The sequence below is a fragment of the Microcebus murinus genome, chromosome 24 (assembly GCF_040939455.1).
Source record: "Microcebus murinus isolate Inina chromosome 24, M.murinus_Inina_mat1.0, whole genome shotgun sequence".
In the NCBI taxonomy this organism is placed as follows: Eukaryota; Metazoa; Chordata; class Mammalia; order Primates; family Cheirogaleidae; genus Microcebus; species Microcebus murinus.
Genome location: NC_134127.1, coordinates 8,133,495 through 8,157,758, shown reverse-complemented (window position 1 = coordinate 8,157,758; position 24,264 = coordinate 8,133,495). Strand labels below are relative to the sequence as shown.

General features: G+C 49.4%; 1 protein-coding gene across 3 annotated transcripts; it reads right to left on the bottom strand.

Annotated features, from left to right (window-relative positions):
- Positions 1–15,734: 15,734 nt before the first annotated feature.
- On the bottom strand, positions 15,735–23,987 carry DUSP26 (dual specificity phosphatase 26). 3 transcript variants are annotated; one of them, XM_012775735.3, is made up of 4 exons: positions 23,722–23,987; positions 21,376–21,672; positions 19,358–19,572; positions 15,735–16,602 (listed from the first exon to the last, which is right to left on the bottom strand). In XM_012775735.3, exons 2-4 carry the CDS (start codon positions 21,594–21,596, stop codon positions 16,403–16,405), a joined length of 636 nt encoding a protein of 211 aa, XP_012631189.1. In that variant the 5' UTR covers positions 21,597–21,672; positions 23,722–23,987; the 3' UTR covers positions 15,735–16,402. The 3 variants fall into 3 exon arrangements, with proteins under 3 accessions (XP_012631189.1, XP_012631187.2, XP_012631188.2); XM_012775733.3 differs by lacking the exon at positions 23,722–23,987 and adding an exon at positions 23,240–23,571; XM_012775734.2 differs by lacking the exon at positions 23,722–23,987 and adding an exon at positions 23,291–23,571.
- Positions 23,988–24,264: the final 277 nt, after the last annotated feature.

Below are 24,264 nucleotides of genomic sequence, written 5' to 3'. Positions count from 1 at the left end.
TCATTAAAAAGGTGGGCCCAGGAATCTTCATTTTAATATGCTCTATTTCCCCAATCTTCATGCAGTTATTGAGAGATTTTACTCTCAAATCCACCCTTTCTGCTGGCCCCAGAGTTATCTTTCTAAGATATAAATGTGAATATTAATTTCTTTGCCTAATAACTTTTATTGGTTTCCACTGCTTACAGAATAGAGTTTAAATTCTAGAGTGTTGTGTTCAAAGCATTTCTGTCTTCCTAAGACTGTCTTTCCTATGCTGTTCAACAGCCATGAAGCTTTTTGTTGTTGTTATCATTCCTTGAACACAGTTTGTTCTTTCTTAACGGTGATCCTGTACCTGCTACTGCTTCTGTTCGGGTTGCCTGTTTTCCTTCTCTGCCTGACAAACATTTCATGAGATTCTGCCAAAAAATTCACCTCTTCTGAGGCTCACTGTTGTCACCCCCTGTAGGAATCTCCTTTAACATTTTGCATGCACAACACAGTGTGGCATGGATTCTCGAGACATGATTTCCTGAGTTTGATTCCTTCATAAGCTCTCCCCATGAAAGATTTTTGCAGGGCATTGTCCACTTTTGTGGGTTAGTGTCTGACACAATAAATGTTTCTGGAATTCATGTGAATTTGTGTGGGCATGTGTATAAATAAGCATGCAATTTAAGCCATGTTCTAGGTACAGTGTAGAGGTTCAAAAACTATGTAGACCCCATGCTGTATGATTCCAAATATATGACATTCTGGAAAGAGTGAAACTACGGAGACAGTAAAAAGACTAGTGGTTGGCACAGGTTGGTGAGAGACAGCGATGAGTAGGTAGAGCACAATTTTAAGGGCAGTGAAACTACTTTGTATGATACTACAATGGTGGAGACATGTCTTTATACATTTGCCTAAATCCACGAAATGCACAAAACCAAGAATGAACCCTCATGTATACTTAATGTATTTTTGGGTTTTTTTTGGAAACAGAGTCTCGCTTTGTTGCCCAGGCTAGAATGAGTGCTGTGGCGTCAGCCTAGCTCACAGCAACCTCAAACTCCTGGGCTCAAGCAATCCTCCTGCCTCAGCCTCCCAAGTAGCTGGGACTACAGGCATGCGCCACCATGCCCAGCTAATTTTTTCTATACATATATTAGTTGGCCAATTAATTTCTTTCTATTTTTAGTAGAGACGGGGTCTTGCTCTTGCTCAGGCTGGTTTTGAACTCCTGACCTGGAGCAATCTGCCCGCCTCGGCCTCCCAGAGTGCTGGGATTACAGGCATGAGCCACCACGCCTGGCCTTATACTTAATGTAAACTGTGGACTTCGTGTGATCCTGATGTATCGATGTAGGTTCATCAATTACGTAGCAAATGTGCCACTCCTGTAGGGCATATTGATGATGGGGAAGACTGTGCAATGTGGTGGCAGGGGTGTATAGGAAATCTCTGTGCCTGCCTCTCAATTTTGCTGTGAACCTGAAACTGCTTTGAAAAATAAAGTCTATTTTAAAGCAACAGCAAGCGTGCATAATGGTTCCTTAACCAATAGTTCTTTCTGTTCATGGAGGAGAGGTGTGATGGGAGATCCTAATTTCATTAAGGCTCCCCTGCTAGGTGCCTCTAGCACAAAACTGTGAAATAGGGAGAGCCTTTGAAGGGGAAATTGGGAGGAAGTGATGAACACCTCCCCATCCCACTCCCACTTCCACTGAAGAGAGCCTCTTTCAGTGGGAAAACATCTTGATGGCAGGAACAATGGAAGTTCTTATTGAAACAGGACAATGAACACCTCAGCTCACACCTACACGGACCATGACTACAGTCATCAGACAGGATGTTCTATAACAATTTCTAGTTTATTAAGCATTCAGTAAGATCTCCGGAGGCACTTAAGGACTCCAATTTGAAAAAAAAAACAAAACCTATTATATCCCTTCCCAATCTTTCACCCTCATCCATTCTGGCCAATATGGCCACAGGGCCTCTGAGATGATGGTTTTGATTGGGAGTTGTAGCCTAGAGGAAGGACTTTGCTTTGGAGCCTCTTTGGAGACTGGTGGTTCAGTCCCAGCATCTCCCTAGACTGAGGGGTCCTACAGAAGACAAGCGGATTGCTTGCATCGTGTCAATCCAATTCAGACCTCCCACCCACCCACCCACCCAGCTTCACGGGACTCAGAAAGACAAGTCTGGTTATTTTATTGAGGAAGAAACTGAAATGGTAAAGAAGATGAGGGTTCATTATTCAAAGCCACTTGAGAAATCTGAAGTAGGATTATTAATTTTTATTTTTATTTTTATTTTTTTTTTGAGACAGAGTCTCACTCTGTTGCCTGGGCTAGAGTGCTGTGGCCTCAGCCTAGCTCACAGCAACCTCAATCTCCTGGGCTCAAGCGATCCTTTAGCCTCAGCCTCCCAGGTAGCTGGGACTACAGGCATGCGTTACCATGCCCGGCTAGTTTTTTCTATATGCTTTTAGTTGTCTGGCTAATTTCTTTTTTTTTTTTTTTGAGACAGAGTCTCGCTTTGTTGCCCAGGCTAGAGTGAGTGCCGTGGCATCAGCCTAGCTCACAGCAACCTCAAACTCCTGGGCTCAAGCAATCCTGCTGCCTCAGCCTCCCGAGTAGCTGGGACTACAGGCATGTGCCACCATGCCTGGCTAATTTTTTCTATATATATTAGTTGGCCAATTAATTTCTTTCTATTTATAGTAGAGACGGGGGTCTTGCTCTTGCTCAGGCTGGTCTCGAACTCCTGACCTTGAGCGATCCTCCCGTCTTGGCTTCTTGGAGTGCTAGGATAACAGGCATGAGCCACCGCGCCCGGCCTGAAGTAGGATTATGTTTCTAAATCTTTCAAGGAAAGAAGCAAAGGTAAAATACGAAGCTTCCAGAAAAACGTCTAAGGAGTCAAGGGATTCTCTTCATTCCCACTGCCCCACCCAACATCCTCTCAGTGAGCCCCTCACTTTAAGGCCTTGCAAACACTGGAGAAACGTTGGGGAGAGACAGCCAATTCTGTGGCGGAACATGGGGACAGAGGCCTTGATCATTTCATTTCATTTCCTTTACCAAGACACTCTTTTCCATGGGCTTCCAAACCCAGACCTAAAATATGGAAGAGATGTCAACCATAGTTGGCTGCAAAAAATGGTAGTTAACTCCGGGAGCATGAGGTGGGAGGATCTCTTGAGCTCAGGAGTTCAAGACCAGCATCCGATCACAATCGGATCGAGAAATGGTTCATTGTTCTCAGATACTTGGGTAAGAAAAAAAAAAAAAAGAAAAGAAAGAAAAAAGAGAAATGGTTCATTGTTTTTACATGTAAGAGGCGAAGATGACACTTCAAAACGACGATTTTTTTTTTTCATTTTCAGTCAGCTCAGGATGCACCCACATAGTGAGCTTTTTTCCACCTTTCCAATTTGCTTCAAATGCTGAACGATCATAGAATGGTTGATGTTGAGGTCTCTGGCAACTTCTCTGTAGTTGTAAGAGGATCAGCTTTGATGGTTGCTCTCAATTGGTCATTGTCAACTTCCGCCGGTGGCCACTGTGCTCCTCATCTTCAAGGCTCTCGTCTCCTTTGCAAAACTTCTGGAACCACCGCTGCACTGTACGTTTGTTAGCAGTTCCTGGGCCAACTGCATTGTTGATGTTGGGAATTGTGTCTGTTTGCTTTATGACCTATTTTGAACCTGAATAAGAAAATCGCTTGAATTTGCTTTTTGTCTAGCATCATTTCCATAGTCTAAAATAAATATACAATAAACAGCCACCAATAAGTCATTAGCAAAAAAAAAACACAAAGTGAGAAATGCGTGTTAAAACGATGTATAAGATAATCACATTTACTTGAGGATGTATTCCAGTATCACGTGGCAAATTTCAACAAAGCTAAAACCACAATCATTTTCGCACCAACCTAATAATTCTTTAAAGGAGTTGAGAGTTCTTTATTGTCTGTTGGGGAAATGAGGGTTTTCACTGTTTTTGTTCATAATTGATCTGGCCTTCCTCTTTCCAGACACCCTGGAGGTCTCAGGACCAGAATTCTTTTAGGGGATTGGCACAAGTCTTGGCCAAAGGTGTTCTCAATCTACCCAGCAATGACCCCTGGGCCTGGTCTCTTGTTTTCCAGGGAAGTGAAGCAGCAGTTTGCAACCCTGCCCCAACCCAGCTCCAAACCCACACAGGAAAGCCAATAGGAGAAAAAACCCATTGCTGTGACTGAGGAAGAAAACTCTTTCTCTTTCCAGAAGCTGGGGCAGTTCTGGGATGGTGCCAGGGACTTTTTCCTAAGGGAATGCCCTGATGCCTTTTCTAAGAATCAGAGGAAGAAACAAAAGCTATGGGGTTTAGGCTAACCTGGTTTCCCAGGAATTCTGCACAGTCCTGCTATGCTTTTGGCTTTCTGGAATGAAGCCAGCACTCTAAGCCAGAGCTGACTCATCTCATGTGTGAAGAGTGGAGATTCCAGAATAAAGAGGGGAGAGAGAGGGGGAAGGGAGAAGACCACCTGTTATTGATCACCCATGTGTGCCAAGCCCTGTGCTCAGTGCTCTGCGGAGTCTCATTGATTCCTTACCGTAATCCTTGAGAAATTACTTTTTTTTTTTTTTCTAATTTCCTGTAAGATAAAACTGAAGTCCAAGAAAGTTAGGTCTTGCCAAAAATCACATCATGCTTAGGTGTTGGTGCCAGAATTTCAACCAAACTCAATTTCTCTCCACAAAACATGCATGGTGGTTAAAAATAAACCACCTGGCTCCGGGCCAGGCATGGTGGCACACACCTGTAGTCTCAGCTACTGGAGAGGCTGAAGCAGGAGGATGATTTTGGGCAGGACAAGCTCGGCACCTGGCCCTGAGGCTGCATCAGAAGAATGAGGACAAGTGGTTTGAGGAGAAGGAAAGAGGAGTTTATTCATTTGCTGGCAAATGAGGAGGTTGGCAGACTCTAGTCTTAAAGTACCAACTTCCTGCCTCTGAGCAGGAACATAGAGCTTTTAGAGGGAAGGCTTTCACTTTCAGGCTGTTGCTGTTCAATTCTAGTTGATGGTTTCTTTTCTTTTTTTGAGACAGAGTCTCGCTTTGTTGCCCAGGCTAGAGTGAGTGCCGTGGCGTCAGCCTAGCTCACAGCAACCTCAAACTCCTGGGCTCAAGCGATCCTGCTGCCTCAGCCTCCCGAGTAGCTGGGACTACAGGCATGCGCCACCATGCCCGGCTAATTTTTTCTATATATATTAGTTGGCCAATGAATTTATTTCTATTTTTTTAGTAGAGACGGGGTCTTGCTCTTGCTCAGGCTGGTTTCAAACTCCTGACCTAGAGCGATCCACCCTCCTCGGCCTCCCAGAGTGCTAGGATTACACGTGTGAGCCACCGCGCCCAGCCTAGTTGATGGTTTATGATGTACCCTACCTTCGCCTGGACAAGTCCTCTGAGCCATCTCCAGTGGCACAAGGAACAAAGGACACTCCCCTGCCCCTCCCAATGATGCTGGCCCTAGACAGTGATGCAGGATTAGTTCTCAAAAAGGGTGAGGGGGTTTTCGTTCTTTTCAGGCCATTCTCTCTGGTACAGACTTAAGGACTCTTCTAGCAAATAGAATGACACGGAGATGACAACGTTTGACTTTGGAGACTGAGTCGTAAAAACGCATGGCAGTTTTCTTCTCGGACTCCCCACGCCCCTCCTCACGTGCTCTGGGGGAAGCCAGCGGCCACCTCACAAAGACACTCACCTGTGAGGAAGCCACGTGGAGAGGGGCTGAGACCCTCACCCCACAGCTGAGCTGCTCCTGGGACCCTGACACACAGGCATGGTGAGACAATGCATGTTTGTTGTTTTAAGCCACTGGATTTGGGCTGATTTGTTACCTAGCAATGGATAAATGATATAGCTACTGTAACAGAGAGCCACAAAAATACCAGAGTGCTCAAACAATCTATTTCATTTCTGTCGCATAAATATTGCAAAAGAAGGGGAAGGTGGGGGAGGAGGCACGCTGCTCCCGAAGCCCAGTGGAGTGGAGACCCGAGTTCTTTTTTTTTGAGACAGAGTCTCGCTTTGTGAGTGCCATGGCGTCAGCCTGGCTCACAGCAACCTCAATCTCCTGGGCTCAGCGATCCTCCTGCCTCAGCCTCCCGAGTAGCTGGGACTACAGGCATGCGCCACCATGCCCGGCTAATTTTTTGTATATATATTTTTAGTTGGTCAATTAATTTATTTCTATTTTTGGTAGAGACAGGGTCTCGCTCAGGCTGGTTTCGAACTCCTGACCTTGAGCAATCCGCCCGCCTCGGCCTCCCAAAGTGCTAGGATTACGAGACCCGAGTTCTTTTGTCACTTGGCTGTATGCTGAGATGTGTGGCTTGTTCATAAAGTACATACTGGCTCGCCAGGTATTTATATCGTATGTCCCAACCCAAAGGGAGGGCACAAAGGGGAAAAGGGCAATATTTTTCTTGTAAGAAATAGAGCATCACTTTTGTTCACATTCCATGGGTGAGAACTTAGTCACACGGTCACGCCTCTCTGCAAAGGAGGCTGCGGAATTTGGTCTCTAGCTGGACAGTCGTGTGCCAGGTTAAAGCCCAGGGCAGTTGTGTTAAAAATACGAAGAAGGAGCCGGGCGTGGTGGCTCACGCCTGTAATCCTAGCTCTCTGGGAGGCTGAGGCGGGCGGATTGCTCGAGGTCAGGAGTTCGAAACCATCCTGAGCAAGAGCGAGACCCCGTCTCTATTATAAAAAATACAAAGAAATTAATTGGCCAACTAACATATATAGAAAAAATTAGCTGGGCATGGTGGCGCATGCCTGTAGTCCCAGCTACTTGGGGAGGCTGAGGCAGGAGGATCGCTTGAGCCCAGGAGTTTGAGGTTGCTGTGAGCGAGGCTGACGCCATGGCACTCACTCTAGCCTGGGCAACAAAGCAAGACTCTGTCTCAAAAAAAAAAAAAAATACGAAGAAGGGGTGAATAGAATCTGTGGATGATTAATAATCTCTCCGTCCCTGAGTGCTGTTTTGGGCACTACCTCTACGACTTTCGGTTACCTCTCTGGGTTGCCATTTTCTCATTTATAAAGTGAAACATCTGTAGTTTTCAAACATTTTATTTTTAGTAGCTTAATCTTTTTTTTTTTTGAGACAGAGTCTCACTCTCTTGCCTGGGATAGAGTGCCGTGGCATCAGCCTAGCTCATGGCAACCTCAAACTCCTGGCCTCAAGCCATCCTCCTGCCTCAGCCTCCCAGGTAGCTGGAACTACAGGCACACGCCACCATGCCTGGCTAATTTTTTTTTTTTTTCTATTTTTAGTTGTTTGGCTAATTTCTTTCAATGTTTTAGTAGAGACGGGGTCTCACTCGCTCTTGTGCAGGCTGGTCTCAAACACCTGAGCTCAAGCAATCCTCCCGCCTCAGCCTCCCAGAGTGCTAGGATTACAGGCGTGAGCTACTGCACCTGACCAGCTTAATCTTTTTATGCAGTAATAATTTTTACATTTTCTTTCTTTAATTTAATTTTTTTATTGAGCTAAAACATGCAAACTGCATAGATAAAAAATAAAAATAGAGCTGCTTTGTTTGAATCTTAGTGGGGCTCCTCTCCCTGCACCCCCAATTCATATCAGTAGCCCTTGTGAAATCTGTTTAAAATACCAGGGCTTTGCCAAGGGTTGTCAGAAAATCATCAGACTAGAAGTTCTCCCGGATTCCTTTCAGTTCTGGCATTTTTGAGGCTGTTATCACTCACCTGGGTGCCCTGAGCCAGGGCCGGGTCAGTCTCGTCTTGCCTGGCATCTGGGGGCTTTTTGTCCCTGGCCTGTGTTGGCAGCGGAAAACGGAATGAGCTTCAGCTTTGGGTGTCCAGCCTCCCCTTCTTTCTTTTCAACCTTCCTAAGACTTCTCTTGCGACATCTCTCTCCATTCTCCCAGTGCAAGTGAGGGTCCCCGCCCTGCTAGGACCAGGTGCCAAGGTACGCTGGCAGCTGAGCTGGAGCGTGACAGGCTGACACTGTATCCGACTCCCGGACTCTGCCCCTCTCCTGGCGTGGACTTGGAGATGCTTGGAGCAGACTTCTTCTTCCTCCCCAGCTTAGTCTGTTTACTAACCGTCCGGTCTTGCCCCCTTCTGGGCTGCCACTGGTCTGCACTGGGCCTGGGAGCTCGGGCCCTGCCCAGATCAGAGAGTGAGAACTTGAACTTGCTTTCAGCCTTAACCCAGTTTGTGTACAGACTCCAGGGCTCAGAAGGGAAGGGCCTGGATTAATCGCAGTGTCTCTACTGCTCCAGGGAAAGTTACCTAGGGGTGAGGGGGCTTTCAGTCTGCAGATGGTCAGTAGCTGGCTTGGGAACTGATAAACACATCTCCCTCCCTGCTTCCCGAGGACAAGGCTTGGCCTCTTTCCACTTGGTTCTGAAGTTCCTTCCTGACAAACTGGCCGTTTCCACCGCCTTCTCGAAGGCTGGCTGGCTGCAGAACCGAGTGGGAATGTCGCTGGAGGCTTAAGTGCCTGACGACTGGGGCCATTCTGAAGGCTGGCGACCACTGCCCACGGACTAGGAACATTCCCAGGATGGCTGGGGGTGGGGTGGGGGATTGGGAAAGGGGGAGAAAGGTGGCCTGGTCTGGTCTTCTTAGGATGAGGAATAGCTTAAGTTTCTGGGTATGACATTGGGACCTAGTGGTGGGGTTGTTTTACGCCAGGGGTTGCAGATGAGCGATACCAAGGAGTGAAGCAGGTCTTCTGTAAGAAACTTAGTAGACTTAGTAGAGAGGTGGCTCACGCCTGTAATCCCAGCATTTGGGGAGGCCAAGGTGAGAGGATCATTAGGGGCCAGAAGTTTGAGACCAGCCTGGGCAACATAGTGAGACCCCATCTCTACAAAAAAATTTAAAAAATTAGGCTGGGCGTGGTAGCTCACACCTATAATCCTAGCACTCTAGGAGGCCGAGGTGGGCTGATTGCTCGAGGTCAGGAGTTCGAAACCAGCCTGAGTGAGACCCCATCTCTACTAAAAATAGAAAGAAATTAATTGATCAACTAAAAATATATATACAAAAAATTAGCCGGGCATGGTGGCACATGCCTGTAGTCCCAGCTACTCGGGAGGCTGAGGCAGGAGGATTGCTTGAGCCCAGGAGTTTGAGGTTGCAGTGAGCTAGGCTGACGACATGGCACTCACTCTAGCCTGGGCAACAAAGTGAGACTATGTCTCAAAAAAAAAAAAAAATTAGCTGGGTGTGGTGGTGCATGGCTATCGTCTCAGCTATTTGGAAAGCTGAGGTGGGAGGATTGCTTCAGCCCAAGATCTTGAGGCTTTGATTAGCTATGATTGTGCCATTGAACTCTGGGCTGGGCGACATAGCGAGACCCTCTTTCAAAAAGAAGTAGAGGCCGGGCGTGGTGGCTCACGCCTGTCATCCTAGCACTCTGGGAGGCTGAGGCGGGCGGATTGCTCGAGGTCAGGAGTTTGAAACCAGCCTGAGCAAGAGCAAGACCCCGTCTCTACTATAAATAGAAAGAAATTAATTGGCCAACTAATATATATAGAAAATTAGCCGGGCATGGTGGCGCATGCCTGTAGTCCCAGCTACTGGGGAGGCTGAGGCAGAAGGATCGCTTGAGCCCAGGAGTTTGAGGTTGCTGTGAGCTAGGCTGACGCCAGGGCACTCACTCTAGCCTGGGCAACAAGCAAGACTCTGTCTCAGAAAAAAAAAAAAAAAGAAGTAGAGATGGGGAAGGGAGATATGAACTGGAGAGTGGGCATTTAGCTCATCTAAACAGGACAGCCCCCTTCTTAGATTGTTGTCATGTGCAAATGTTTATTGTTCCTTTCAACTTATTAAGAGAACCCAGGAGTCTGCATTTTATGTAAAGTTTTCTAGTTATTAAACCATTGCACAGAAAACAAAACCCCCTCTGCTGGTGGGTTTCCCGCTGGAGCTGTCGGTTTGCAAGCCCTGATTTAAAGGCTTTACCTGGCAAATCCTCCTGGCTCTGGTTTCTCATCCCTAGTTCTCGATTTACAAACTATATTAGAGATTAGCCTGTCATTTTTTAAAAAAAACATTTTTATTGAAGCAGTATATACATGTATAATTTATTATCTTTACCATTTTAAGCATACTTAAATTTATTACTACCTACCGGTAGTCTCTATTTTCATGAGATCCACTTTTTTTAGCTCCTGCATGTAAGTGAGAATATGTCATTTTTGTCTTTTTGCACTTGGTTTTTATTTTTTCCAATATATTTCTAAGATTTCTTTCATTTTATTTATTTCTATTGCCTGTTTCTTTTGCTTTTTTAAAGTGTGGATTATGAACGTGTAGGGTTCATATTCTATTTCTTTTTCTTTTCTTTTTTTCTTTTTATTTTTCCAGACAGGGTCTCACTCTGTCTCCTGGGCTAGAGTGCAATGGTGTCATCACAGGTCACTACAACCTCGAACTCCTGGGTTCAAGCGATCCTCCTGCCTCAGCCTCCAGAGTAGCTGGGACTATAGGCATGCGCCACTATGCCTAGTTAATTTTTCTATTTTTTTGTAGAGACGGAGTCTCACTCTTGCTCAGGCTGGTCTTGAACTCCTGGCCTCACGCAGTCCTCCCCAGTGGGTTCCCAGAGTGCTAGGATTACAGGCGTGAGTCATCATGCCCAGCTCATATTCTATTTTTAACAGACAGCAGCTCTCAACACTGCTGGGTGTGGGGCTGGGTTTATGATCTGTCTGGCACACAAAGTGGAAATGTTCTGTGGTTAGGTAGTGAGCTCCCTGTGCCCGGGGCTCAAGCAGACACTGGCAGCCTCTTGTCTGGGAGGGTTCTTACCTCTGGGTGGATGGCCTTTAGGATTGATTCTTTCATTCTCTACCTAAATAACCCCAGGCTGAGACCGGGGAAATCCCAATGGCACATTCTCCCACTCCCTGCTGTTCTTAAGGAGTTAGGAAAATGGTACTCAGCTGGGGGCCAATTCTGCACCCTGGGGGGGACACATGGCAACATCTAGAGACATTTGTGGTTGCCATGACTATGGGGTGGGGCTGCTTCTGGCATGGAGTGGTGGGTGCTGCCCAGCACCTGGCAGATCCCCGATGGCCCCACCTTTGAGAATGAGCAGGAGTCAGCAGTGTCGAGAATCCAGAGGGTGGGAACCCATAGGTCTGGGGAGGGGGGTGTGGGAATCCTGGCATTTAAAAAAAATTTTTTTTTCAGACAGAACTTCATTCTGTTGCCCACACTAGAGTGCAGTGGTGTCATCATAGCTCACTGTAACCTCAAACTCCTGGGCTCAAGCCATCCTCCTGTCTCAGCCTCCTAAGTAGCTGGGACTTCAGGCATGCACCAGGATGCCTGAATAATTTTTCTATTTTTAGTAGAGATGGGTCTCACTCTTGCTCAGGCTGGTCTTGAACTCCTAGCCTCAAGTGATCCTCCCCTCTCGGCCTCCCAGAGTGCTAGGATTACGGGTGTGAGCCACCGCACCCAGCCTATTTTTAAAATTCTTTATTTTTATTTTTGAGACACAGTCTCACTCTGTTGCCTGGGCTAGAGTGCTGTGGCATCAGCCTAGCTCACAGCAACCTCAGACTCCTGGACTCAATTGATCCTTCTGCCTCAGCCTCCCGAGTAGCTGGAACTACTACAATGCGAGCGAGTCGGGGTCTCGCTCTTGCTCAGGCTGGTTTTGAACTCCTGAGCTCAAACGATCCGCCCCGCCTTGGCCTCCCAGAGTGCCAGGATTATGGGGCGTGAGCCACCGCTCCTGGTCTTATCAGGCTTTGTTTTTTCTTTAAGTGATCCATTTCTAGCAGGAGCCCTTCAATGCAGCAATGCTGCACTAGCGCACTGTAGCTAGTGTGATTCTGAGCTGCCTACCTGCCTGGCTCCAGCCCCATCTGCTACCTGGGGACTCAGGAGCAGCAGTTTTCTCTTACCAGGGCTCCCTGTGGAACTTCCCAGCTGGGATTAGTTACAGAGGTGAAGGACCCGGCAAACAGCCCGCCCTGTCCCCAGGGACAGCAAAGCCTCCAGGGCCTGCCTTGGGGGTTTGAGTCAACATCTCAGAGGTGGAGGTGACAGGGAAGAAGGTGGAGGACGACAAGATTGACTTGGATCTCGGCTCCAATCGGCTGGGAGCAGAGGCTGAATCTAATAAGAGCACATTTATTCCTGTTATTAAAAACATTCTGGTTCTTTGCTTAGGATCAAATGGTCCACTGCCCAAGAACAGGATGGGAGAGGCTGGACTTTTAACCTCCATTTTTTTTTTTTTTTTTTTTTTGAGACAGAGTCTCACTTTGTTGCCCAGGCCAGAGTGCCGTGGCGTCAGCCTAGCTCACAGCAACCTCAAACTCCTGGGCTCAAGTGATCCTTCTGCCTCAGCCTCCCAAGTAGCTGGGACTACAGGCAGGCGCCACCATGCCCGGCTAATTTTTTCCTCTATATATTAGTTGGCCAATTAATTTACTTCTATTTATAGTAGAGACGGGGGTCTCGCTCTTGCTCAGGCTGGTTTCGAACTCCTGACCTCGAGCCATCCGCCCGCCTCGGCCTCCCAGAGCGCTAGGATTACAGGCGTGAGCCACCTCGCCCGGCCCTTAACCTCCATTTTGGTAGGTGCGAGCAAGACCCACCTGTGACAGGTGTCAGCCCTCAGACTCCTTGAAGGAGAGAACGGATTCTACCTGTCTGATGGCCAGGCTGTGACCCCTCTTTTCCCCTTGGAACCACAGAGTTCCCGTTAGAAGAGTAGCAATCTCTAGAAAATACAGTTAAATCTTCAATCAGCTGTCTCCAGATGTAAACAATCTAAGCAAGTAAGAGTGAAGCTGCCCAGTCTGAAGGTTTGGGGGAGTTTTTCAGCAGTAAGTCCTCTTCTCCCCTCCACCCCAACAAACACACACATACACACATGTGCACACACACAAGCGCACATGCATGCCACCTTAAATGGTGGAGTTGAAGATAAAACAGTAGGATGATGCTTATACACACAGATTTTGGAGCCAGAGAACCCAGGATTAAATGCTAGCTTTTCTACTTACCATCTGTGTGTCTTTGGGCAAATTGGTTGATCTCGGTTCCTAAGCAATGGCAATTATGTTTATATCACAGGGCTTTTATGAGATTAAATGAGTTAGTATCTGTAAAGATACATGAAGATCTGAGCATAGCCACGATATGGCCTAGTTAAATAATAAAATATACAACCTGCTCTGTAAGGATAATCTGGAAGCCTGTTCTTCGGTCAAATAGACTTTACTAGCTATACTTCCCTACTGGGAGTTAGAATTAAATTCCGAAGTTATTCAACAGGCAGAAATTCTAGGGCACATTCAGACTGAACCAATACGGTGGTGGGTGTTAGGCGACATCAGCAGAAATATACTTTCTGGACTGGAACAAAGGCGGTGACAGTTCTATTGTATTCTGTACTGGCCAGATCAAAAGTCACAGTTCTTGGAAGAGCCTGAGTCATTTGGGGGTTCCTTTTTAGTTATACTTCAGTCCTCTGGCCAATGGTCTAACGGTGAATCAAAGCATTTTAATTAGTCAACACTTCTAAAGAAGGCCTCCCTCTATCCCTTTGATTACATTTGCCCCTCAACAGTGACCACATTTTGAGACCGCAGCCAATAGGTCCCGCCGGTCTCCCATCTCACAGTCTGACCTAGAGCATCAAAAACCTACAAGTTCTGGCCGGGTGCTGTGGCTCACGCCTGTAATCCTAGCTCTTGGGAGGCCGAGGCGGGCGGATTGCTCAAGGTCAGGAGTTCAAAACCAGCCTGAGCAAGAGTGAGACCCCGTCTCTACTATAAATAGAAAGAAATTAATTGGCCAACTGATATATATATATAAAATTAGCTGGGCATGGTGGCACATGCCTGTAGTCCCAGCTACTCGGGAGGCTGAGGCAGGAGGATCGCTTGAGCCCAGGAGTTTGAGGTTGCTGTGAGCTAGGCTGATGCCACGACACTCACTCTAGCCTGGACAACAAAGTGAGACTCTGTCTCAAAAAAAAAAAAAAAAAACAAAAAAAAACCTACAAGTTCTGAGAAACCTGGGGCCGTGGTTGCCACAGTGGGAAACGGACGCCAATATTGGCAAGGCTGGTGAGGAGGAAACCTGGAAGAGGACCTATGCAGAAACAACTGGAAACAATCCAGGCTGATAGAGTGAAAGCTGGAAGACAGAAGAGAGAACCGTGAGAGCCGGTTTCACACCACGGGAGCGGCTGTCGCAAGGGAGGAAGTGACAGAAAGAACACATTAAATACTGACGTGCTCGGGCTTTATATCCTTTATCTAATTAAATGATCACAACAGTCCATGGAAACCGCCACAACTGTTGCCAGTAAACAGATGGATAAGAGAGAATGCACCCTGCCCCAGTCCCCTAATTGGCATGTGTCCCAGCCAGCCCAGGGACCCTAGGTCCTCGTATCTTTCAGGCTCATCTCTCCACCGCCAGGACATGATTGCATTCTAAGGCCTAGAGCAGGGAGAACGGTGTGGGAATTACGCAGTGGTTCCTTATCACCGAAGATTGCTAAGCAAATGCTTGATGAGTGTCATAAAATATGCTGAAAAGGTGATTTAGGAGAGTGGAAATGGATACTCTAGGATGGCACCTTCCAACTTTAAAGTTCTGAATTTCTATACTATGGGGCGGGATACACACTTTAGATATATTAAGTTATTTTTTTTTTCCTCCCCTATATTTTCCAATCTCTCTTCCATTCTATCCTTTTCTACAATCCAAACGGATTATCTTGTTCTGGGAACATGCCTTTTGTTAAAAGGAGGGATGTGGTAGCAATTTGGCAGTTGGTTTTTTTCTTTCTTTCTTTCTTTTTTTTTTGAGACAGAGTCTCCATCTGTGGCCAGGGCTAGAGTGCCGTGGCATCAGCCTAGCTCATAGCAACCTCAAACTCCTGAGCTCGAGTGATCCTTCTAGCTCAGCCTCTCAAGGAGCTGGGACTACAGGCATGTGCCACTATGCCTGGCTGATTTTTTTTCCTATATATATATATATTCTTTAGTTGGCCAATTAATTTCTATTTTTTTCTATTATTTCTATTTTTTTCACTTTTACTCAGGCTGGTTTCGAACTCTTGACCTTGAGTGATCCTCCTGCCTCAGCCTCCCAGGAGTGCTAGGATTACAGGCGTGAGCCACCGCAAACGGCCTGGCAGTTGGGATAACAGAAAAAAACATTGCTATTCTTTCTGGTTGTTGATTAAGCTTACTAAGGAGATTGTGTTACATTCCTTTGAGGCAAACACAAACCCCTAAATATAGGAGATTTAGGGCTAGGATTGATTTAAGGTTAATATTCCGTTATCCCATCCAAATGGGGACCTGACATAGAAATCAGGTTGACTTTTTGGAAATAAATTTATTAATATAGTTCTTAACACCTGAGTGTGTCCAGAGATCCACCCATTTCAGGCTTGGAAGGGACAAGGTGAGCCCTGGGCCCAACACAAAGTAGCTGCAAAACCTCAAGTTTTTGGTCCTCTGCTGCCCCTACGTGGACTAGCTGGAAATAACACCTCAAGATTTCCTTTGCTGCAAAAGCATTAAATTGGACTTGCAGAAGCAATGTCACCAGAACTGGCGGAGGCTTATCACTGACATGACAAAGTCAGGAACTGTCGCCATCCCCGGTGAGCCTGGGGTTCCCAGGAGAGAGGTCCTGAACTCTTTCAAATTGTCAATGACGTAAAAAAAAAAAAACTGTCTCTTTTTTTTCCCCACAATCTTTATTTTTCCTCGAGACACGTGGGTCCAGAAAGCGAGTGGCCATCTACAGACTGCCAGTCATGCACCTCTGGGACTTTTCTGGCCACTGTGCAGCAGCCGTGGGCACAATGCCAAGCCTCACACGCCCCCCCTTCCAGGGCTTGGAGTGACAAGGCTGCGGGGTTTTCCCTCCGGCTTCGCAGCTTTCGCACCATCTCTCCGCCGTCTGTCTCTACGCCACGGGCTCCACACAGCTCATGGCATTCGTGCTCGCTGCACCCCCGCAGGACAGAGATGGCCCTTTCGTTGCGGTACGTGAGAGAGGGGGACACCCGGGCACAGAGGAGGGAAGGGACTGAGGACCGCTGGGGACAACCTGGCTGGGACCCAGGGGCGTGCAAATCCCAGGACCATCTTCCACCTGCAGCCGGGCTGCCTCCTTCCCTGGTCAATGCCACCGGGGTGCTCAGCCTCACTCCCTGTCCCCTCCCGCGAAGAGCCACACTGGCCTGGGGCTCAGCCTGTCACTTATCTCCTGCCCCCAGGGGAGGGTGGGTTACCTGGGGGACTCCCGCCACCTGCCACCTGGGCCTCCTGTCTCCAGCTGCCAGAGCCAGAGCTGGGGACCCACCCACAGGCACGGCCTGCCCTCCCTTTCCCCACCACCTCATGCCTCCAGACTCTGCCGCAGCCTGCGGTCCAGGGCCAGGAGCTGCCGCAGGAAGCCTCGGTTGGGGATGATGCCTCGGTGGTCCTTGACTTTTTTGATGGCCTCCACGAGGGTGAGGCGGTGGTACAGCATGAGGTAGGCCAGCACCAGCGTGGCGGATCGGCTCACTCCCACGGCGCAGTGCACCAGGATCTTCCCTGAGAGGAGAGACACCGGGGGGGACAGTTGCAGGACTTGTTGGTGGCTTGGAGGAGGCTGGGGCGAGGATGACACGGACAGGGATGAGGGACACAGGTAAGCAGAGGTGCACGAAGGCAGGGCACATGCACACAAGTGGAGCTGTGAACGCAGATCCCAGCAAAGGGGGACAGGCCTAGACAGAGACAGAATGAGACCCAGAGAACATGTGGCAGCTTGTCGGCGGTAAACCTGGAAAGCGCTCAAAGGTTTACTCATCGCCGATGTAAAAGTGAAATTGCACAAAGAGTAGGGACTCAGCTGATAATTCCTGAAAGAATCAATAGGAAACACCCTCATGTCTAACCTGGCTCTGCCTCGATCTCCCCATGCTTCTAGCTTGTTCTTTCTTGTTATTTCTCGAACCGTTGAATGTGTTTTTATTTACATATATTTTCTGATCACAGAAACATTTTACCATGCTTAAGATAAAAATAATTGGGAAGGGCTGGGTGTGGTGGCTCACGCTTGTAATCCTAGCACTCTGGGAGGCCGAGGTGGGAGGATTGTTTGAGCTCAGGGGTTCAAGACCAGCCTGAGCAAGAGCGAGACCCTGTCTCTACTAAAAAAATAGAAAGAAATTAGCTGGACAACTAAATATATATATACAAATTAGCCGGGCATGGTGGCACATGCCAGTAGTCCCAGCTATTTGGGAGGCTGAGGCAGGAGGATCGCTTGAGCCCAGGAGTTTGAGGTTGCTGTGAGCTAGGCTGATGCCACGGCACTGTAGCCTGGGCAACAGAGTGAGACATCTCAAAAAAAAAAAAAGAGAAAAAAAAAATTGGGAAGTATAGAAATATGTAAGGAAACAAAATATTTTAAAACTCTATCAGCCTAGGCTAAGAATTTATGATGAAGACTAGAAGAGCAAATACAAAAAAAAAAAAATAAGTAAATAAATGAGACTTAATTAAACTGAAAAGCTCCTGCACAACAAAACAAATAATCAACAGAGTAAACAGACAACCTACAGTATGGAAGAAAATATTTGTGAACCATACATCCAACAAATGACTAATATCCAGAATCTGCAAGGAGCTCAAACAAATCAGCAAGAAACAAACAAATAACCCCATTAAAAGACATGAGTAGACATTTTTCAAAAGAAGATATACAAATGTACTATGGTACCAGTTTTTTAACATCAACAACAACAAAAGATATACAAATGGCTAACAAACATGGAAAAATGTAGAACATTACTAATATTCAGGGAAATGCAAATTAAAACCACAATGAGATACCACCTCACCCCTGTCAGAACAGCCATTATTGAAAAATTGAAAACATTAGTTGTTGGCATGGATTCCATGAAAAGAGAACACTTATACACTGTTGGTGGGACTGTAAATCAGTACAACCTCTATGGAAAACAGTATGGAGATTCCTCAAAGAACTAAAAGTGGATCTGCTATTCGATCCAGCAACCCCACCACTGAGTATCCACCCAAAGGAAAAGAAATCATCATTTAAAAAAATATCTGTGCTCCCATGTTTATCGCAGCACAACTTGTAATTGCAAAAGATATGGAATCAACTTAAGTGCCCATTAGCTGACGAGTGGATAGAGAAAATGTGATATATACACCACAGAGCACTACTCAGCCATAAAAAGGAAGGAAATAATGGCATGCACAGCAACTTAGATGGAACTGGAGACCATTATCCTAAGTGAAGTATCTCAGGAATGGGAAAACAAATACCATATGCTCTCGCTGATAACTGGGAGCTGAACGATGGCACACAAAGTGGTATCATGCAGCAGTCCCCAACCTTTTTGGCACCAGAGACCAGTTTCAGGGAGAACAATTTTTCCATGGATGGTGGGGGGATGGTTTTGGGATGATTCAAACTCATCACATTAATTGTGCAGTCAAACCTCTCTGCTAATGATAACCTGTATTTGCGGCCGCTCCCCAGCACTGGCATCGCCAACTCAGCTCCGACTCAGACCATCAAGGCATTAGATTCTCATAAGGAGCGTGCAACCTAGATCCCCCCGTGCGCAGTTTACAGTAGGGTTCTGGCTCCTATGAGAATCTAATGCTGCCGCTCATCTGACAGGGGGCGGGGCTTATGCGGTGATGCCAGCGATGGGGAGCGGCTGTCAGTGCAGATGAAGCTTCCCTCGCTGCCCGGCTGGTCACCTGCTCTGTGGCCGGGTCCTAACAGGCCAGGGACCCGCACCCGTCTTGCCTGGGGGTTGGAGACTGCAGGGATAATGGACACTGGAGACTCAGAAGAGGGGAAGTTGGGGAGGGTGAGGGTCTGAAAAATGACCTATTGGGTATAAGGTACACTGTTCGGGTGACAGGTACACTAAAAGCCCAGACTTCGCCACACCACAATTCATCCATGTAACAAGAAACCATTTGTATCCCCCAAAATATATTGAAATTAAATAAACAAATAGAAAATAAAAACTCTGTCACCCCTAATCTCACCACCCAGGTGCAACCTGCCATTCTTAACATTTTAGATAATTTCCATCTTGGCGTTTTTATGGATTGGCTTTAAAAAAAAAAAAAAAAGATTGAAAGATTTTATTTTTCTTTCCTTAATGCAGATTGAAAGATTTTTTTTTTTTCTTTCCTTAATGCGATAGCCTGAGCATTTGGTGCTGTCACTAAACGTGCTCTTCGTACTCGAACCCGTGGGCTTTTCCCAGCTGCAGGTCCCCTGCCCTGTCCCTCTCCTTGCCTTCCCTCCTACCTCCTGGCTGGCTCAGCGCCCGGTGGATGAAGTCGGCGGCCGTCTGGAAGTGGACGCTCATGTCGAAGGCGGGCGAGTCGTGGGCCTCCACTCCCAGGTAGCGGATGCCCAGGGCCTGGTAGGCCTCGGGCGGGCCCCGCCACCTGTTGTGGGAGGCGTTGAGGACGTGGGTGATGCCCAGGCGGCGAAGCTCCCGGCGGTTGTTAGCCATGTCCCTGCAGTTGAGTAGAGGTTAGCGGGAGGGAGGAGGGAAAGCCAGGTTGTCTAGACCCTGCCGACTGCCTAGAGACTGTCATTGGCTCCAGGCCTCTACTCTACTTCCTAGTGACCCAGAAGGTGGGGATCCAAGATGGGCAATGACTTGGAGTCCCATCCTGTGAGCTTGGTTGACAATACTGGGGGTGTTTTGCCTGGAGAAGAGAAGACTAAGGAGTTGGGGTGAAAATAGCCATAATAAAATAGTGAACCAAGTGCTCCGAGACAGTGAGACTCTCTTCGACCTGTAGGGCCCTAAAGGGTGGAACCAAGATCAAAGAGTCGACGCTCCAGGGAAACTGAGTTCAGCTCCCTGCACGGGAGTAAGTCCTAACGGGGCGATCTAGCGGAAGAAAGACTGGCACACCTCCGGGGAGAGTGACTTTCCTGTCACTGCGGTATTCAAGCAGCAAGAGGAGATCGGTGTGTAGGCATGGGTGTTGCAGACGAGATGTGAGCGTCAGGTGGGCTGTTGGACTTGTTCACATTTAATGTCCCTGCTCACTTTGAGAGGACATGGTTCTGACACTCCATCCCACATCTAATTCCCCCGTGACTTTGAATTTTCTCTGATACCTCTTATAGGTTGGCAGTTATTCCATGGCTCGGGTTTACCCTGGTTTATGATGCCGCCTTCAGGTGTTCATCCGGCCCATACCCGCTCAGCTCAGTGGCAGACACCTCTCTCAGGCAAGCGCCCCGCCCAGTGCAAATTCCTCAAGTAGAAAGAGTCCTGAACTTGAACCTCCAAGTCCTGGCTCCTCTACTTTACGCCCCGTGTGACCTTGGGCCAGTCACGACTTCTCTGAGCTCCAGTTTCCTAACCTGGGCATAGTGGTACCTACCTCCCAAGGCTGTTGTGAATGAAGATCAAGAGAGAAAATGCATGTGAAAAAAAAAAAATCCTTGCATACGGTCATGTCCTTTGAGGGAGAGAAGTGGAGATTGCTTTGCCTGGGATGTTTCTGTCTCCGTAGCCCCAAAACTTGCAGAATCTCCGCAGACACTGCGGCTTTGCTTGGTCTCAGGAGGAGCCACTTGAGCTTACTACCTACTCTTCCTGGCTCCCAGTTCCTGCCTTTTTTGAGAGCCACAGCACAATAGATGGAAGGGCAGGGAAGTCATCTCTCGTGCCTGGTACTCACAAGGTAGCATCGGCACTCAATAAATAAATATTTGCTATGCATGGCATTTTTATCGGCACAGAATCTTTCTGTCCAGACTTGGGTATTTCAATAATCCTGCCCAAACTCCCCCAAACTCTCTAGCCTCTACTCTCCGCCCACGTGGCCCCCTCCTCTTAATCTTCCGCCTGGAACCGATGACAGAACCCAGTGCCTGGCCGGGCGCGGTGGCTCACGCCTGTCATCCTAGCTCTCTGGGAGGCCGAGGCGGGCGGATTGCTCGAGGTCAGGAGTTCGAAACCAGCCTGAGCAAGAGCGAGACCCCGTCTCTACTTTAAATAGAAAGAAATTAATTGGCCAACTAATATATATAGGAAAAATTAGCCGGGCATGGTGGCGCATGCCTGTAGTCCCAGCTACTGGGGAGGCTGAGGCGGGAGGATTGCTTGAGCCCAGGAGTCTGAGGTTGCTGTGAGCGAGGCTGACGCCATGGCACTCACTCTAGCCTGGGCAACAAAGCGAGACTCTGTCTCAAAAACAGACAAACAAAAAAACCCCAGTGCCTGTCTGCCACCCTTGTCCTGTCTTCACGCACACACGCACACACCCAGCCGTGGTCCCAGTCTGCCCGGTACATACTGGTCTCCGAGGTAGAGGCCGGGCCAGACCTCGTCGGCGTGGTTACAGGCTGTCTTGCCCGTGTAGAGCAGCCGCTCCAACTCGAAGACATTGAGGAAGGGGTGTTGAATGGGTGGCATCTCCTCTAGGGTCCCTCGAGTGCGAACGGGAGACCGGGAGCTACTCCGGGAGAAGCGGGCCATAAAAGTCATGGACGCCCAGAGCCAGTTACCGGGGCACATCTTAGAGGTGGCAGGAGCTGTGGCAGCTGCCCGGGTGGCTGCGGTGACGGTGGGGTCAGTCGCCGAGGTGCCGTTGCTGGAAGAGGAAGGGGTGAGAGACGCACTCGAGTGAGCCCAGGGCACTCGCTCCTCTTCCTGCCAACCGGGCCCAGGGCCTTGGAGAAAAGGTTCTCGGGGGAGAGAAGGTGAGTCTGGCCCTGGTGGGGGCCTCCAGGTTTAGCCTTTCCTTCAAGCTGCGGCAGCGTCTCTTGCTCAGCTCTTTGGCTCTGCCACGCAAGGAGGTGGGAGAGTCACATGTCCTTGTTTACGGGGAAAGGGAGCTGCCCAGCTGCTGGGCTTCTGCTCCACACCCCACCCCCACTGCCAACACACACACACACACACACACACACACACACACACACGCACACATTTGGCACTTGGGTGGCAGGGCCCACGGCCGGGGCTCTCTCCACCTTGAGTCTGGGTCTCGGCTGCCTGGGGCTATAGGCAGAGAGTCTAGGGAGAAGGGATTGGGTTGGGGGTGGCTTTGGACCCACCCAGACAGAATGAGCAGGGAGACAGCGGCAGCTGGGGCCATGACACATGCCAGGCCTGCCTCCTTAGCTCCAGAGAGAGAGAGAGAGAGAGAGAGAGAGAGAGAGAGAGAGAGAGACTGTCTTAACTCCTTCCTGCCCTGCCACTGCCTCAGAGAGAAACCTGTCATGGGAGAGTTGTGTGCATGTGTGTGGGGGGGGGGGGAAGAGAATGGGGTGAGTGGGGAATAGCAGGAAAGAGGAAGAGTTTTGGACAAATACTTGATGAATGCATGAGCTAATGGCAGAAGATACCAAATCTATGTGCACAACAGCAAACCACCCTTCTTTGATCAGCATCAGGCTTCATGTTTGACATGAGGGTTTCTGAGTCGAAGCAGGGCTGGAGTGTTGTGTCTCTGTGAGTGTGTGTGTGCAGGGTAGGGGCTTGGGAGGGGGAGGAAGGGGGAAAAGGATGCATCCTGCCAGGCCCAGGGGCACAGAGCCTCAGAATTACCACCTGTGTTGCTGTTGAAGTCAAGTGACCCTGCGCAGCACTTGGGGTGGCAATGGGGGGCTTAGCAGGTGTGTCTCAGACTACCTGCGGGTGGCTGGCAATCCTCAGAGTGGAGCGGGGGCTTTGAGCTGCAGAGCTGGGATGGGCCAGCCTTTGAGGCTTGCCCTGGGGCCTTCTGGCAGGGAGGCAACTAGGGCAAGACCCGCCAGCCTTGGTCCTGCCGCCTGTAGCATCTCCTACCACTCCCTCCCCCTCCCCCTCCCCCAGCCCCCGGGGACCTCGGACCAAATGCCCGGCAGGGAGAGGCCATGTTTGTCCCTGCCCAGGTTTTGACCCCATCCCATCCCACACCTTCCACCAGGGTCCAGCTCTCCCTTCCCCCAGAGCTAGGAGAGACCAAGCACCTAACGGGGCATAAGAAGCAGGGGTTTTAGGATCAGGGCTGGGGAGGAAAGATGGGACCTTAGGGTGTTTAGGGGGAGACATATATACATATATATTTTAAAATGACTGGGTCAGAAGGCACATAGAAATCAAGCACTACAGCCGTCATCACCACCACCACCGTCGTCATCTTTACCCTCACCACCATCACCATCATCATCGTCTACCTTTCCTCCTCAGGCCTAAAGCCTCCATCCACCACTTCGTTCCTAAACCACCTTTTCTCCGAGTCGGCTCTGCCGCCTGCGTGACGGCGAGTGGCGGGGGCAGCAGGAAGCCGAGCGGGTCTGCGCAGGAGCTGTCCCCAGGGGCGCGGAGAAGCCCCCTTCTGTCCCTGGATACAGCGCCGGGCATTCTCCAGCCCCATCAGCCGGCTTTCTTTCGGGGGGCCCTGGTCCGCCGCCCGCCACCCTCCGCGCGCTGTCGCGGTTGTAACAGGTTCATGGCTGTCGCCGCAGCCCTTGCCAAGCCAGACAGCCGGGCGCGGAGCGCGCAGGGAGCGCGCGCAGACAGGAGGGCGCAGGCTGCGGCTCGCGCGGCTCCGGCGGCCCCTTCCCTGTCGCCCCCTCCCCCGGCGCCCCGAGCCGGGCGCCTGTCCCCAGCCCCGCGAGCCAGCTGGGAAGGCCGGGGCCCGCCGCAGCGCGTCTACCTCGTCGCGAGCGGTGCGCGGGGCCTCAGTCCCCACGGCGGATCGCAGGCGCAGGCAGCGCCACGGCCATGACTCTCCCGCCGCCGCCGCCGCCACTGCCCGAGCCGCGAGCACCGAGGAGCATCTATTTTTAAGCCATGACACGCACGTCGAAGCAGGGTTCAAACCAGCGTGTGCGCCGGTGACACGCGCGGGACACGGGCTCGCGGGCAGCGGCCCGAGTCGCGGGGCGGCGTGCGCTCCCCCGCGTGTTTGCGGACCAGACACAGCCCTGCCAGCCTCGCGCTCAGGCGTGTGTCAGCCGGGCTGCACCAATGGCAGAGCTCTTCGCCTAAAGATAACATTGGGAGTCATTCTAGGCAGTGTCTCAAGCGCAAACACTCCTCCCAGACAGAATTAATTAATTGCATAGACACGATTTGGTGCACTCGCTTGTACCCCGTTCCTCGTCCCCCCCCAAGAAAACCGTGTCATAAATCCCAATTGTCAGTAGCCCTTATGAACATTCACTGCGGGCCATGTGCTTCCCATGTCTCAGCTCGG